Below are 13,821 nucleotides of genomic sequence, written 5' to 3'. Positions count from 1 at the left end.
AGGAAGCCCCAGACTGGGAATCTGGTGGACTTCACACTAACAGTTGCTCTCTCTCGTACATCCTGACATATACATGCGCTACTCTTTAACACACACACTACCACCATGACACATGCATGCACCAGCCCCATACATACACCAGCCTTGTATCTGCCCAACCACCCCCTCCTCCCACCCCCTCCCACAGCCTAAAGAATGACAGACTTTGGGTATCACCCATCTGTGCATGCCCTCCCCACTCTATCAGCCCTCTGTGCCAGGTGCTCACCTGGCCCCACTCCCCAGGAATGGGTCCTACCTTCTTGAGGGTATACTCTAGCTCCGAAGCCTGGTAGCCTGGGTTCACAGACACCTGGTAGAGACAGCAAGGGTATGTCAGTGTCCTGGGCAGACCCTGTCCCTCTTGCTGCCCCTCTTCCTTCAAGAGGTTCAGAAACATGGTGCAGACAAAGGCAGCGCCCTGCCCCTGCAAAGCCCCTTGGTGGCTTCAGGAGAAATCACTACCCAGTCTGAAACCAGGCAGGCACTGGTTTTGCTCTGGGGCCAAGGAGCTGGGGGGGCTTCCTCTGAATAATGCCCTCCCCCCATATACCCAGCTTTGCCAGGCAAGCCCCTCCTCACCAGAATGAGGCCTGCTTGGGCTGTGGCCAGCTGTATGAGCACCCATGCATATGAGTTGGGTCCCCACATGGCCAGCCGGTCACCCTTGCAGAGACCAATACTCAGGAGCCCAGAAGCAGCTTTGTCCACCTGGTATAAACATACAAGGCACAAGAATGAGATGAGGGCAAGCAGGAAGGGGCCATGACTCCCACCTCAGCCCTTGGCCCGAGGATTCACATCAGAACCACCTGGGAACAAGGGACAGGCCTCTGAATCTGGGGTGGGGCCTAAAATATACAGATTTAACAAGTTCCCTAGGAGTGACTGATGCAGGAGGCATCCAGGTCACCTCTGCCTCAGCCCTGTCCTCATCTCCTGACACCCCTTCGGGTTCTCGGGCAGCCCCAGCACCCTGCTCCACAGTCAGTTGCTCCCCTTGTAGCTCCGCCCAGCTAGCACAGCCTGGGGCTGGTACCTGCCCACTTTGAGGGTTCAAGGTTAGCACCCACCTCTTCCTTAAGCTGGGCAAAGGTCAACCTGATGTTTTCATGGACGATGACCAAGGCCTCTCGGTCCGGAAACTTTTGTGCTGTAGCATCCAGGCAACTCCCCACAGTCTTGTTGATAAGAGGCAATTGGGTGCAGCCCTGGACATAGCTGAGGCCTCCGATGGGCAGGGTAGCAGTGTAATCCACCTCTTCGGAACTGCATGGAGAGGTGCCACGGGCTCTATTGCACCAGGTCAGGCCTCCCTGGCACTAAGGGCCTGGCACACCCAGCTGGGAGGCAGCCTGCTTACAATGGATTAGGGACTACTCCAGAAACTGTTGAGCCTGCCCTATCCCGAGGAACCACAGCTGTTAAACTTAGGGGCTACTTCACCCTTGGGAGATCCAGACCAGAGGCCGACTTCTTATTCTTAATAGGAGAAGTTTCTTTTCCCCAACCTATTCCCCAGTTTCCACTCAGTGCCAGTGGCCAGGAGGCTTGGTGCAGAAACCTTAGAAAGGGAAACCGAGGCAAATCATGGTGTTCTGACTAAGCAGACAGGTGGCCTAGGAAGGCTAGGAATGGCCTCATCCTAGATACTGCATCCTCCTGATAAAAAGCCCCTGGGTATTTGTCAAAACCTATAAAATAGTTCAATACAAGGACTAAATCTTAATGTAAACTATGTATTATAGTTAATAGTAATATGTCAATGTCAGTGCACTAATTGTAACAAATGTACCACACTAATTCAAGATGTTAATAGAGGAAGCTGCATGTGGGGTGGGATGAGTTTGTGGAACTCTATGTACCACCTGCTCGGTTATTCTGAAACTCTAAAACTGTACCAAAAATTTAAGTCTATTAATTTAAAAAAGCAAAACCAGAAAAGGCCTCCAGAAGTCCAGGTATTACACGCTTAGGCCTATCTGTGCTCACTTGCCCAATTTGGACAACTGCTGGGCTCCCACCCAGGCCACATGGTCGTGTAACAGGTCTCAGACCTTGTTCCCATCAGAAAGCATATGCTCCAGGTTCCAGCCTTCCAGGTCACCTCCAGGCCACCACTGGGTGGAGTAGGTCCCCCAAGGGCCAATTCTAATAATTCAATTCTGCAGCTGCTGTGCTAAAAAGACCATGCCTATTGTTTATGGCTTGTAGGGGAGAATTTCTGGGAAGAATATGGTCTGCAGGGCAAAGGAGAGCAAAACTGGGTTTCCCTGTAAATGAGAGAGGAGACTGCTGCTGTCTCGTAGGTGGGCAAGTCACAATGCAAGCTGATGGGGAGGTGGCCCTGACTTGACTTTGAAGCTATAGCTGGGGAGGCCAGGATGATTCACATAGTGGGGGGACTGCTGAAGCTCTGTAGGGAACAAGCAAGCAGCAGACTGGGATTGGGGTTCTGAGGTCTCATCGCTGGCATGCTGCTGGGAGGGTGACCGTTGCGGACACTTTTAGTGCCCCACGTTATGTCTCCTCAGAGCACCTTTGGTTTCAGCTGCTGGGACAGTTCTGTGGGGAGGTCTGTCTGGTCAGGGACTTCTCGTGCCTCCTCTTCTGCAGCCTGACAGTTCTGGTTAGCAGCTATACCTCCTCAGAGGTTCTAGCAGGTAAAACCCTGGTTACCTGGGGCGACAACTTCAGTAACAGCCAATATTGGCTGCTCTTTCTGTCTCCTCTTCCCACTCCCTCACTTCTGCTTCCTAGGGTCACAAATAAAGCACCTGCACCCACGTCCTTGTTCTCAGGGGAATCCAAATCAAGACACAGGATTTCTCCTCTCTGGGCCAGCTAGAATGCTGCCTGTGACAGGAAAAGAATGGCAGCTATCTTGGACCACTTGGTGAACTTGGACTCCACAGAGCAGCAGGACAGAGGGGGTTGGTGTCTGATAGCAGGATGTACCATATCAACTACAGACTAGCTATCTCCCAGAAAAAGAAATTCCCATCTCCTTTAAGCCACGAGAGAGTGGGTTTCTCCGATACACATGAAGTTAATCCTAAAATTCCTAGGTAGGAATTGTGAACTCTCATTCTACAGATTAAAAAAAACTGAAGTACAGAGAAGCCTAGTGGACTGCTGGGCTGGTAAAGAGCTGAGCCCAAAATTACAGCCACATAACCCACTTCGATTGGGGCAAAAGGAGTGGGATAGGTAATTCTGTTCTTTAGATTTTGGGTTTATCCCTTATCTGGTCACGAGAGATTATCTAATCTCAATTTTATTTTTTCCACCATTGTTTACTAATTGAAACCAAGAAACTAGGACTGGAGTAGGGCAGAGCTGAGGTGGAATCAGGTGGCTCCTTCAAAGAACTTAAGAGTTCTAGAAATTCATATCAATGCAATTTGCTCATAAATGTCAGAACCACCTATCATTTTGAAAGTCCAAGCACAAACAGAACTGATTCTCTCTCCTTCCTTCAACACAACCCAAAGGCCTTGGCCAAAAAGGGCAGCCACTTCTTTTTCTATTCTTAAAGTGGTAGGTATTCCATTTAAACATGAAAAAGGCAATAAAAAAGATTTTGTTTTAGGAAAAGTTGTTTGTTTGTTTAATGTGTTGAAGCTGGAGGAGGACAGCCAGCAGCTCCAGTTGCTTCTAACTCAATTAAAATAAATATTTAGTAAGGCCTTAGATAGTGCAAAATACAAGCCCCAGGTAGAAATGAATATGTGTAAATCAGTCAGGTGAGAGCCATGACAAAGTAAAGCCCCACACGCAGGGGTGCCCTCAGAGAATTTGCACGTGAGATTTCAGGCCCAGATCTGCTGCTAAATCTGATTTCATAACTCAAGACACAAGAATTTTTTTTTGTTTTAAAAAGAACTCTCTTGATTTCTCACTTTGGCAACTAATGTGCTCATGGTTTTATACCCAGTACTTCACAGTGCCTGGAATGTTAGAGATGCTCAACTGAATAATCAAGTGAATTAATTATTAATAACACATAAAACAACCCAATTTAGAAAATGAGCAAAGGACTCGAACAGACATTTTTCCAAAGAAGATATACAAATGGACATCAAGCATGGGAAATGCAAAGTAAAACCACAATGAGATGCCACTACACACCCACTAGAAAGGCTATAATCTAGAAAACCAAAATAAGAGGTGTCGGCCAGCATGTGGAGAAATTGAAATCCTTGTGCATTGCTGGAGAGAATGTAAAATGGTGCAGCCACTGTGAAAAACACTTTCGCAGTTCTCCAAAAAGTTAAACATAGAATTACCATATGACTCGGCAATTCCACTCCTAGATATAAACTCAAAAGAATTGAAAACAGGTGTTCAAAGGCTTATACACAAAGTTCACAGCAGTACTATTCACAGTAGCCCAAAGTGAAAACAACTCGAATGTCCAGTAATGGATGAATGGATAAACAAAATGCGGAACACCCATACAATGAAATATTATTTAGCCATAAAAAAGGAATGAAGTGTTGGAGAGGATGTGAAGAAAGGGAACCCTCATACATTGTTGGTGGGAATGTAAATTGGTACAGCCTCCATAGAAAAGAGTATAGAGGTTCCTCAAAAAATTAAAATAGAGTTACCATGTGACCCAGGTAGCAATTCCTCTACTGGGTATCTACCTAAAAAATTTGAAAACTTATTTGTAAAGATATATGTACCCCCTACGTTCATTGCAGCATTATTCACAATAGCCAAGACATGGAAACAACCTAAGCGTCCTTTGACTGATGATCGGATAAACAATATGTGGTGTACAATGGAATACTACTCAGCCATAAAAAGGATGAAATATTACTATTTGCAACAACATGAATGGATCCTGAAAGTATCATGCTAAGTGAGATAAGTAAGACAGAAAAAGATAAGAAACATATGATTTCACTTATATGCAGGATATAAACAAAAAGCAACAAATGAACAAACAAAACAAACAAATAAACTCATAGACACAGACAACAGTTTGGTGGTTACCATAGGAAAACAGGAGTGAGGGGAGGATGAAGAAGGTAAAAGGGGTTAAATATAAGGTGATGAAAAGAGACTAGACTTTGGGTGGTGAACACATAATGCAATATACATATGATGTATTATAAAGTTGAACCCCTAAAACTTATGTCATTGACCAATGTTACCCCAATAAATTTAATTTAAAAAAGAAATAATCTCTAATTTGAATGTAGCAGGATTTTTCTTTCTGAGGGTTCCAATGGATAAAATAGTTTATGCGCCTTCTGTACAGTTCATGATATCCTGTGATTACTGGCTCAACCAACCCCTTTCATACATGGATGCATATTCTCCAGATTCAAGAGCACAGAGCAGCTCATGACACTTTGCTCTTGTTTAGAACATGGCATACTGGATACGAGGCTTTGGTCCAGAAGGCAGCCCCGACTGGAATACTGCTCCAGTAGGAAACTAGAATCCACCTGTTAACTATCTGCTTTACGAGTCATTTCCGGGAATGTCTATAGAGACTTTTAATGACAAATTGGGAATGTAATGATTCTGATTTATGAACAAGATGGGGACTCTCAGTGGTGAAGGGTGGAGGTGGGTAATCCCCTGCACGGTATATGCACTGAAGGGAGAAAGGGAACATTGAGCAGTTTCTCTGTAAAGCTGTCATGCAGCCTTCACAGGCAAATTGTTCAGGTGCTTTTATGCCTGTCTTACAAATGGAGAAAAGTGACACAGTTAAGCAACTTGTCCGAGATACCACAATAAAAGCTGATTAAAACAGCCTCACCAATCAGATCACAAAAACCTTTCCAGTAAAACAGATCAAGTGATATTGACATATGAAACACAATAATGACCTAATCTGCCACAAAGTCACAGATGAAAGAAGATGAATGGCCAGCAATGTCGATGTCACAAATCAAAGCCAAACGATCACGAGGAATTTGTTCTCCAAGAGATCAGCAAAGATGGAAAATTCTGGTATTATGATGTTTGTAACTTATTTTCAAATGGTGGCCAAAAAGTGTGTGTGTGTGTGTGTGTGTGTGTGTGTGTGTGTGTAGAGAGAGAGAAAGGGCAGAGGCAGAGGGAGAGACCTATTCTCTGACCCTTTAGCAGCTGATACTCCAAATTCAATCTTTTTGGTCATTTATTTGGATTGTTATGTAACTGGGTCCAACAGCTGTTATTCCAAAAATTATAGTATCAAATTCTATTTTATACTCTAATAAATTAAAAGTCACTAGAGGGGAAAATATAACAAATCAGAAATTCTCTGCCCAAACCAAAGACTGCTGTCTTTCTAGAGTTCACGTTTAATTTCAAAATTCCATGACAGGTATTCTTGTCAAAGACCGTTCATAGGCAATACCAAAAAGCAGTTTCAGCTAAATGAGCATTCATCCTTGCCAGTGGAGCCAGGGATTGGGGCCCGCTGGCATAAAGAGTATATGAGATTTGTTTCTATTATTTCTTACAACTGCATGTAAATGTTGGTATCTCAAAATAAAAGTTTAATTTTAAAAGTTCTTAAATTATATAATATAGAGACCACAAGGTAAAACCAGGCCGCCCAGTTTAATGGGCCTGGAAGTTACACTGTCCTCACCATTCTCTGCTGGGACAGCCCCTTGACACTTTTATAAGACCTACTCTAGAAAAAAAAAAAGACCTATTCTGGGGCCCCCACTTCTCAGCTTGCCTTTTTGCTGCCACAGAGGTGAAATATTGCGCAGGTGAGACAGTGTCCTTTGCCCACGGTTATCAAGGAAAGCTAAACTGTTTTATGTATAATTTTTTTTTTGTCAAAGTTAATGCGTCGCTCCTCTCAAAAGTGTCCCTTGGTTTTTGAACAAAAGAAGCCCGGCACAGAGACTCAAGAACAGGTAAAATTGATCTAGGAGATTAGAAATCAGAACAGTGGTAGCCTCTGGTTGGGAAAGGGAATTGACTGGAAAGGGGCATGAGAGAAATTTCTAGAACTGTGTTGTCTATACGGTATAGCTGTTAATTACATGCAGCTGTGGAACACTTGTAATGTGGCCAGTCTGACTCAAAATGTTCTGTTAGTGTCAGATACATACCAGATTTGGAAGATTATATGAAAAAAAAAGTGTAAAATATCTCATTAGCAATTTCTAAAAGACTGAATACGTGCTGAAATGCTATTTTGACTATATTAAGTTAAAGAAAATATAACATTAAAATTAATGTCACATCAAGGGAATCGCTTCATGAAGTATATAAATGTCTAACCACTATGCTGTATACCCGAAATAAATATAATATTGAATGTCAACTGTAATTGGAAAATAAACATAAATAAAATTTTAAAATTTTAAAAATTAATGTCGCCTATTTCTTATTTCTTTTTAAATACGGCTGCTAGAAATTTTAAAATTACATATGTGACTCACAATATATTTCTACTCTGTTTTAGAGTGATGGACAAGTTCCATATCCTTGGATGCTGAGTAATGGGTATGTACATTTGTTAAAATTCATTGAACTGTACACTTAAGATTTGGGCATTTTACTGTATATAGTTATACCATAAAGCCCCATGATCTTTTCACCACCTAACATATCCTTCCTGAATGAGACTACAGCTTGCAAAGGACAGAGACTACAAAGAACTCCCAAGTGGTAAGAGTCACAATAAGATTTGAGCAGGGTACTCTACATTTGGTGGAAACTTTCATTTTTTAGCATCTTGAATAAAACCACTGGTATATCTGTGTTTATGCTTATGTAGAGAAAGTATGCAGGAACTTACTGAGTCCAGGAAACTCAAGAAGACAGAGAACATTTTTGAATGCCTGAACTACTCATGGTGGGGAGGCATCCATGCTTCAGATTTTCCCTTGGGCTACTTGTATGGGGCCCCCAGAGAAAGCACACAGGAGTCGGGGTAGGGGTGGGGGGCTGATTCAGGATACGCAACCCTTGACGGGATCACTAAGGTACCTATAGGTCTGGATCTTAGCTTTCTAGGGTCAAAACCCTTGATGTTTTGTATGCACTCACCTAGGACTACAGAGAATCACATAGTAACATTTCATGTAAGTATGAATACTTCATACTTCGACCATAGCCCTCTTGGATTCAGGAATCAGGTTCAAACACCAGCCACCTTAGGAATCACAGAATATCTGCAGAAATGTAGAGTGCTTCTTTTCCAAATGGCCTATTTTACAAAGAAACCAAGGTCTAGAGAAGTTGAGTGATTTCCTTAAAGCTATACTGAGTTAGAAGTGAGTGGGCGAGGATTTGCTTTCCTGTCATCTGACACTGAAATTGAGAAATACAAGCATATCTACAAGGTTCAAAAAACATGTTTTGTCAGCTAGAAACACAATTTGTTTTATTTCTGAAGGAAGGCAAACCTGGCAAGGTTGCTGGTACTTGTTACATATTAGCACTATACTCCCCTAGCAAAGTCCAGTCAGGATAAAAAACATCCTGTATTTTGGTTTGTTCAGCATGTTATCAGGGAAAAAAAAAAAAAAAAAAGCAGTCCTTAATCCAAACACTTAGCATAAGCACAGACCTGTCAATACATCTCAAGCAGCCCTGCCTTGGTTTAGGCAGTTGCCCTGCCAGAACTGCTTCCTTCTTCCTCTCCACACGAAAATATTAAAATGTGGTTTTGTTGGAGTTGAAAGAACATACAAAATCATTATTACACAAGCACTACCTGTATAAAAGCTTATTACTGCTTGGCGAAGATTTCCTTGGTGCCAGGCTGTGGTTTAAGAATTTTCTTATGTAACTTCATTTAACCCTCACAACAACACTACACATGAAAAAAGTCAAGTTCAACTTCGGCCCCAGAGCTAACAGGTAGAAAGTGGTTCCTTTGAATCCAGATCTGGTAGACTCTAAAGTTTCTGTCTGTAGCTTGAATAAATAATGTTGGGGAGATTAGGAGGGCTCCATATCCAGGATTCAAAAGAGTTCAAGCACAAGCAAGATTTCATATAAGTCTATAGGCGTCATACTTCAAACTACAATACAGTCCTATGGCCGAAGGGTTCTGGCCTCTTTAGGAAGCCTTCCCTAATCTCATTTCCAGCAATTAGATTCTCTCCTGCTTTGATTAACATCCTTTAAGGGGGAGCACCCTTTCTGCTTTGAATCAGTGGGTCTATAGTCTTCATCTGCAGATTCCTTTTAGGCAAAGAACTCAGTGAAAACAGATTTATTCATCTTTGTATTCTCCACTGCACCCTCCACAGTAGATTGTATACCTACTTCCTGCAAGGCAGGAAAGGGTAACTAAAACCAATGTGTATGATTCACTGACTACAACACCCCAGATGGATGTGACAACATCACAGGTAAGCCTTAGAGATCTGGGGGAAGCCTGGGCATCTCAGGTTCATCAAGGAAAAAGTGTTAGATTTCTCCCTCCAAGGCTTCCTAAAGTCCCAGACTAGCCCATCTGTCTTCCTTGGGGAAGGAAATATGTGGACAAGGGGAAGAAGTTGGTGGTTCGGGAGATCTGGAGAGCAATTGACAGTTTCTTATTTTCTTCTGGGGAAAAAAAGGCTCTGGACAGCCCCAACTTTGATGGAGAAGGGAGTGTCCAGCAGATCCAAGGACTGGCCAGGAGAGAGACTCGGGTGCAAGAAAAAGGCCACTGAGTGGAGATCCTCTCCTACTTTCAAATCAGTTGGAATTCCCAGACACCATTTGAAGGTTCTCGAAAACCAGCTCTGCCCCAAAGGAAAGTCTGAGAAGAGCAAGGCTTCAGCAATCCAACAAATATGTACCTTAGTGACAATGTCACCAGACTCAGAGGTTAGGTAATGTACCTAAGGTCATGCAGCGAGTAGGTGGAGTTCAGGGCTGTAACTCAAAGCTTCCTAAATAGTTAATAGGCTTGGAATGTTAGGCATCAAGAAAGCAGGCCGTATGGGATCAGATCGGAAAGAGGAAAGAACAAAAGTTCAAGAACATTGCGCACATTTGACTTGGAACACAGAGTCACGATCATCTTGATTTATATTTTGCCCACTAGATTGCAAACTTCTGGAGGACAAGATCCTACGGCTTCCATAGTCACAGCACCCACCAGGTGCTTGACATGACCTTCTCAGAAATGTCTGTTCAATGCTTGAAACTCTGAGGGTTTCTGAAAGGGAAAGTTGGAGTGGAAGGGATGGGAGGGAATTAGGACAGATGCTCAGGAAATCTTCTCTCTCTGGAAAAATAGATCTTTTCGGGACACAGAGTTTTCGGAGGCCTGGTGGCCCTTCTCTGAGGTCACAGACCTGTAGCAGGAGGGTGACCTGTTTTGTTTACATACAAAAAAGTTCAAAAGTCAGGATTGTTGCCATGTGGCCAGAGGTGGCTTGATTTAGTATGATAAAACATGTACATTTTTGGGGGGATAACTTTCCTTAGAAGCCTCACAGTCTAAGAGGGCACCCAGGAGCCCAGAGGTGGGGCTTGGAGGCCAGGGGATAGTGATGGTAGAACTTGCCTAGGGAGCACCGGGAGGTAGTGAAGGACACAGCTAGTAGAGAACCCAGCTCTTTTCACCAGAATCCCATCCGACCAGTCTTGAGCCAGTGGGTTTCCTCAGAAAATTAGGTATGATAATCTTAAAGCAAATTCAAAACATTGTGATCTTGGAGTTCCAGCCAAAAGAGGAGTTTGCATCTTCTTCTAACTCTCATCATCCAAAAAAATTTTTTAACCAAACAGTTTTCTCATAGGAGATGCTTCTTTGGGCTCCTCCACCCTTTTCCACGTCCAGGCCCACATCCCATCTGGTATCCAAAACCAGGTCCTACCCCAGACTTAATATCCAGCCCGGCTGGTGGCAGGACAGGCTCAGTGGTGCCCAGGCCTCTGCCCTGCTGCTTGCTGAAGATAACCACCACAACAACACTGATAACAACAGCGTTGTACAGCTATGGAGAGAGCAAAGCAACTGGAGGTGTTCAGCCTTCACCTGCCGGCCCCCACTCCATCCTTTGCACTGGGGACAGAAGGAAACAGGCCCAGTAGATACAAGGAGCAAAAGCAGTGTTTGTCAGTAGCTAATGAGGAGAGGAGAGACTGCGGAGTTTAGTAGCCTGGGGTGGGCAAGATGGGGCTGAAAATCCCCCAAGTTTTTCCCTGAAGAGCGTGCAGCTCAGAGGCAGTGTTCTGGGGACAGAGTCCAGACCTTGCTCCTGCCCCTCTCTCTGGGGCTAGATTGCTAAAGGCCCCCAATGCTGGTCCTCTGCGTGCACATGAATATAAGAATCTATAGAGTCCTGGACCAGAACCTGGAGTCAGTGCGGGGTCACTGCCAGCCACCAGCCAAGTCCCATTCTGAGCCGGCTAAGCCAGTATTTCCTGTTGCCTAAGTGCTAAGTGCAGGGTACCTACTACCCCGAGGTGCAGCAGTTGCGGGCCTCCCAGCCGCAGTGGGATCAGCCGCCAGGGAAGCTCTGCAGGACCCTCGCGCCCGCCCCTTCCCCAGTCCCCGTACCTGAGGGGACGGACACCCTGCAACCTCACTTCCCGACAACCCCGAGAGAGGACGGAGGGGACTCCTAGCATTCCCAGACTCTCGGCGAACAGCCTCCAGAGACGCAGCATCCCGATGCAGACAGCAATGGCTCGCCACGCAGGTGTCCTGGTCGGAGGAAACTTTTAAAGTGAATCGAAGCGGGGCGAGCGCGAAGCTAGCGGGGAGGAGGTAAAGCTCGCCTCTGCCTGTGGCGTGAGACCGACTCAGACAATTGGGGCGGGGCGGGGTAGGGTCAGGCCACTCTGCGCGCGGCCACCCTCCTCTGCTACCCGCGGCCCGCCCCCTTCCACCCTCGAAGAATTGCCCTGGTTTCCCGCTGGATCTGAAGTCCTCGGCTGCACGTCTCCCTTGGCAGATCTCCAGTCCCAACCACCAGACCCCTAGGTTTTGAGGCGCAAGAGCTTGTTGATTTCGTAGAAGGAAGCCAGTAGTACGTGAATGCGGTGCGGATGGCGAAGCCCAGAAGCCTCCATTCCTGGACGCGCGTCATGTGCCGTCCCTTTCCCCTCCCCACCCCCGCAGGGTTGTGAGGCAGAGATCAGGGAGCCGATACAAAGTGCCCCCAAGGCAAGCCAGCTGGGGCATAGGTCCTGCTAGGGTGCGGGGAGGCCACTGGGACGAAGGGTGCCACCGGTGAGAGAGTCCCAGCTGAAGCCAGATGTCAGCTTCAGAAGAGAGACCAGTTCGTACCCCCATCTTCCAAGCGGCAGCTTCCCATGGCTCCCCCTAGGCCTCTGCTTTCACCTGCCGGTGCAGTGAGGTGGCCTCAAGGATTGAACATGGGTGTCACCGTCCCTTATTTGCCTGCCCTAGCACAGTTTCCGTGAGCTGCCCCAGGTGTATATGGAAAGCAATCTCACTCTCTCTCTAGCTCCTCTTTATGGTCACCGGAACCCCAGGTACAGCTGCAGGAGGGAGAGAGGGTGACATTGCTCATTTCTGGTCCTGGCTGGAAAAGGTGGCAATAGGCGCAAGAGTGGCACGTGTGCCAGGTCCACACTGTCTGTCTCCAGCCTTGACCCTTCCTCCAGAGAAAGAGGGGGAGAGCAATGAGAGAAAGGCCCTGGCAGGGTAACCTGCTCTCTCATGGCTTAGAGGCAGTGACAAAAGCTGGGCCAGAGAGAAGAGGCAGCTAAGGGTGGGGTCCGGCCTGACAAGGCCTTCGCCCTTATCTGGGAACTTTGGCTCAACTAAAGTCAGGAGAAGGAGACTATGCAGCTCCTCTTGATGATGCCGAGAGCGAGAGAGCAATCTCAGATCCCCCTGAAACCCTGGCTTGTAGGGAAGGTCTCCACACTTCAGATTGTGTGGGGATGGAGCAGGAAGGAAGACAGAGGAGCAGAGAGATTATGAGGAGCCAGGCTTGCGAGGTCATGCCTTCCTGGTGAGACCAACTCACTGACTCTGATAGCCCAGCCAAGAATGTGGGGCACTGGCGAGTACCTCAAGTCTGGTGACCCCTTTCTGGGCCTGTGAAGTGAGGGGTGGATACTGGTCTGGCAGACTCTTTCACTTTCTTTACTAGTTTGAGAGTCAGTTTTAGGGGAAGAGAAGGATTAATTCCTGCTTGAACTTCGCTCAAGCCTTGGCCCTCCACATAGTGGATTACCCTGCCTTACCAAACATAGGTGCAATGGAATCATAGCTGTCAGTTTCAGGATACCTCCCGCAAGCCTGACTCTTAAAGGATATTATCTCTGACCCCCACAATTACTCTGCAAGGAACGGTCATGCCTTGGAATGTGTCTCTGTTTTTATGTATGAAGACACTGAGACCCGGAGAGGTTCAGCTACTTGTCCAAGGCCAAGGAGGGCACAGTGAGCACAGGCCAGGTGTCTGCCTATACTCGCTTTGTGGCTTTGGATAAGTCTTAGAGCCTCTCCAGCTTTAGTTGTCTTCTTTCTTTAAGATGGGGGTAATAGTACCAGCCTCATGCAGAGGAGTGGGGTAAGAATTGAGTACTGTGGCACAGTACTGGTATTCGATCATTTTTTGGTGATTGTTAGTTTCTTTCTCCATCCTCTCCTTCCTCCTGCGTCTACACTCTGAGACCTTCCTCTGTGTTAGGTATTGCAAACCATTTTTAGGAAGAGGAAATATTTTTCACTCTGCAAAGCCTTGAGAGTCCTGGTAGGTAGGCATGGTTCCATGGAGAGGGAGAAGGATTGGGAGAAAAAATAGTGAAGATACCTGATGTGGAAGTCCTTGAATCTGGGTATCAGATCGTATTGACCGGAATTCTTGGGTCACTTTGAAG

At 45.8% G+C, this 13,821-nt stretch overlaps 1 protein-coding gene across 1 annotated transcript in view; it reads right to left on the bottom strand.

The window, feature by feature from the left end:
• The window catches only part of ACSF2 (acyl-CoA synthetase family member 2), a 24,051-nt gene extending 11,998 nt beyond the window's left edge, over positions 1–12,053 (bottom strand). The window contains exons 1-5 of the mRNA XM_025041601.1: positions 11,998–12,053; positions 11,522–11,668; positions 1,113–1,308; positions 622–750; positions 295–352 (exon numbers count right to left, since the gene is read on the bottom strand). Of these exons, the coding sequence (XP_024897369.1) occupies positions 295–352; positions 622–750; positions 1,113–1,308; positions 11,522–11,668; positions 11,998–12,053 (586 nt within the window). The remainder of the gene's footprint in view (positions 1–294; positions 353–621; positions 751–1,112; positions 1,309–11,521; positions 11,669–11,997) is intronic.
• Between the last annotated feature and the right edge of the window lie 1,768 nt (positions 12,054–13,821).

The sequence above is a fragment of the Pteropus alecto genome, unplaced genomic scaffold, assembly GCF_000325575.1.
Source record: "Pteropus alecto unplaced genomic scaffold, ASM32557v1 scaffold98, whole genome shotgun sequence".
NCBI lineage: Eukaryota > Metazoa > Chordata > Mammalia > Chiroptera > Pteropodidae > Pteropus > Pteropus alecto.
This window is presented reverse-complemented; position numbering and strand designations above follow the sequence as displayed.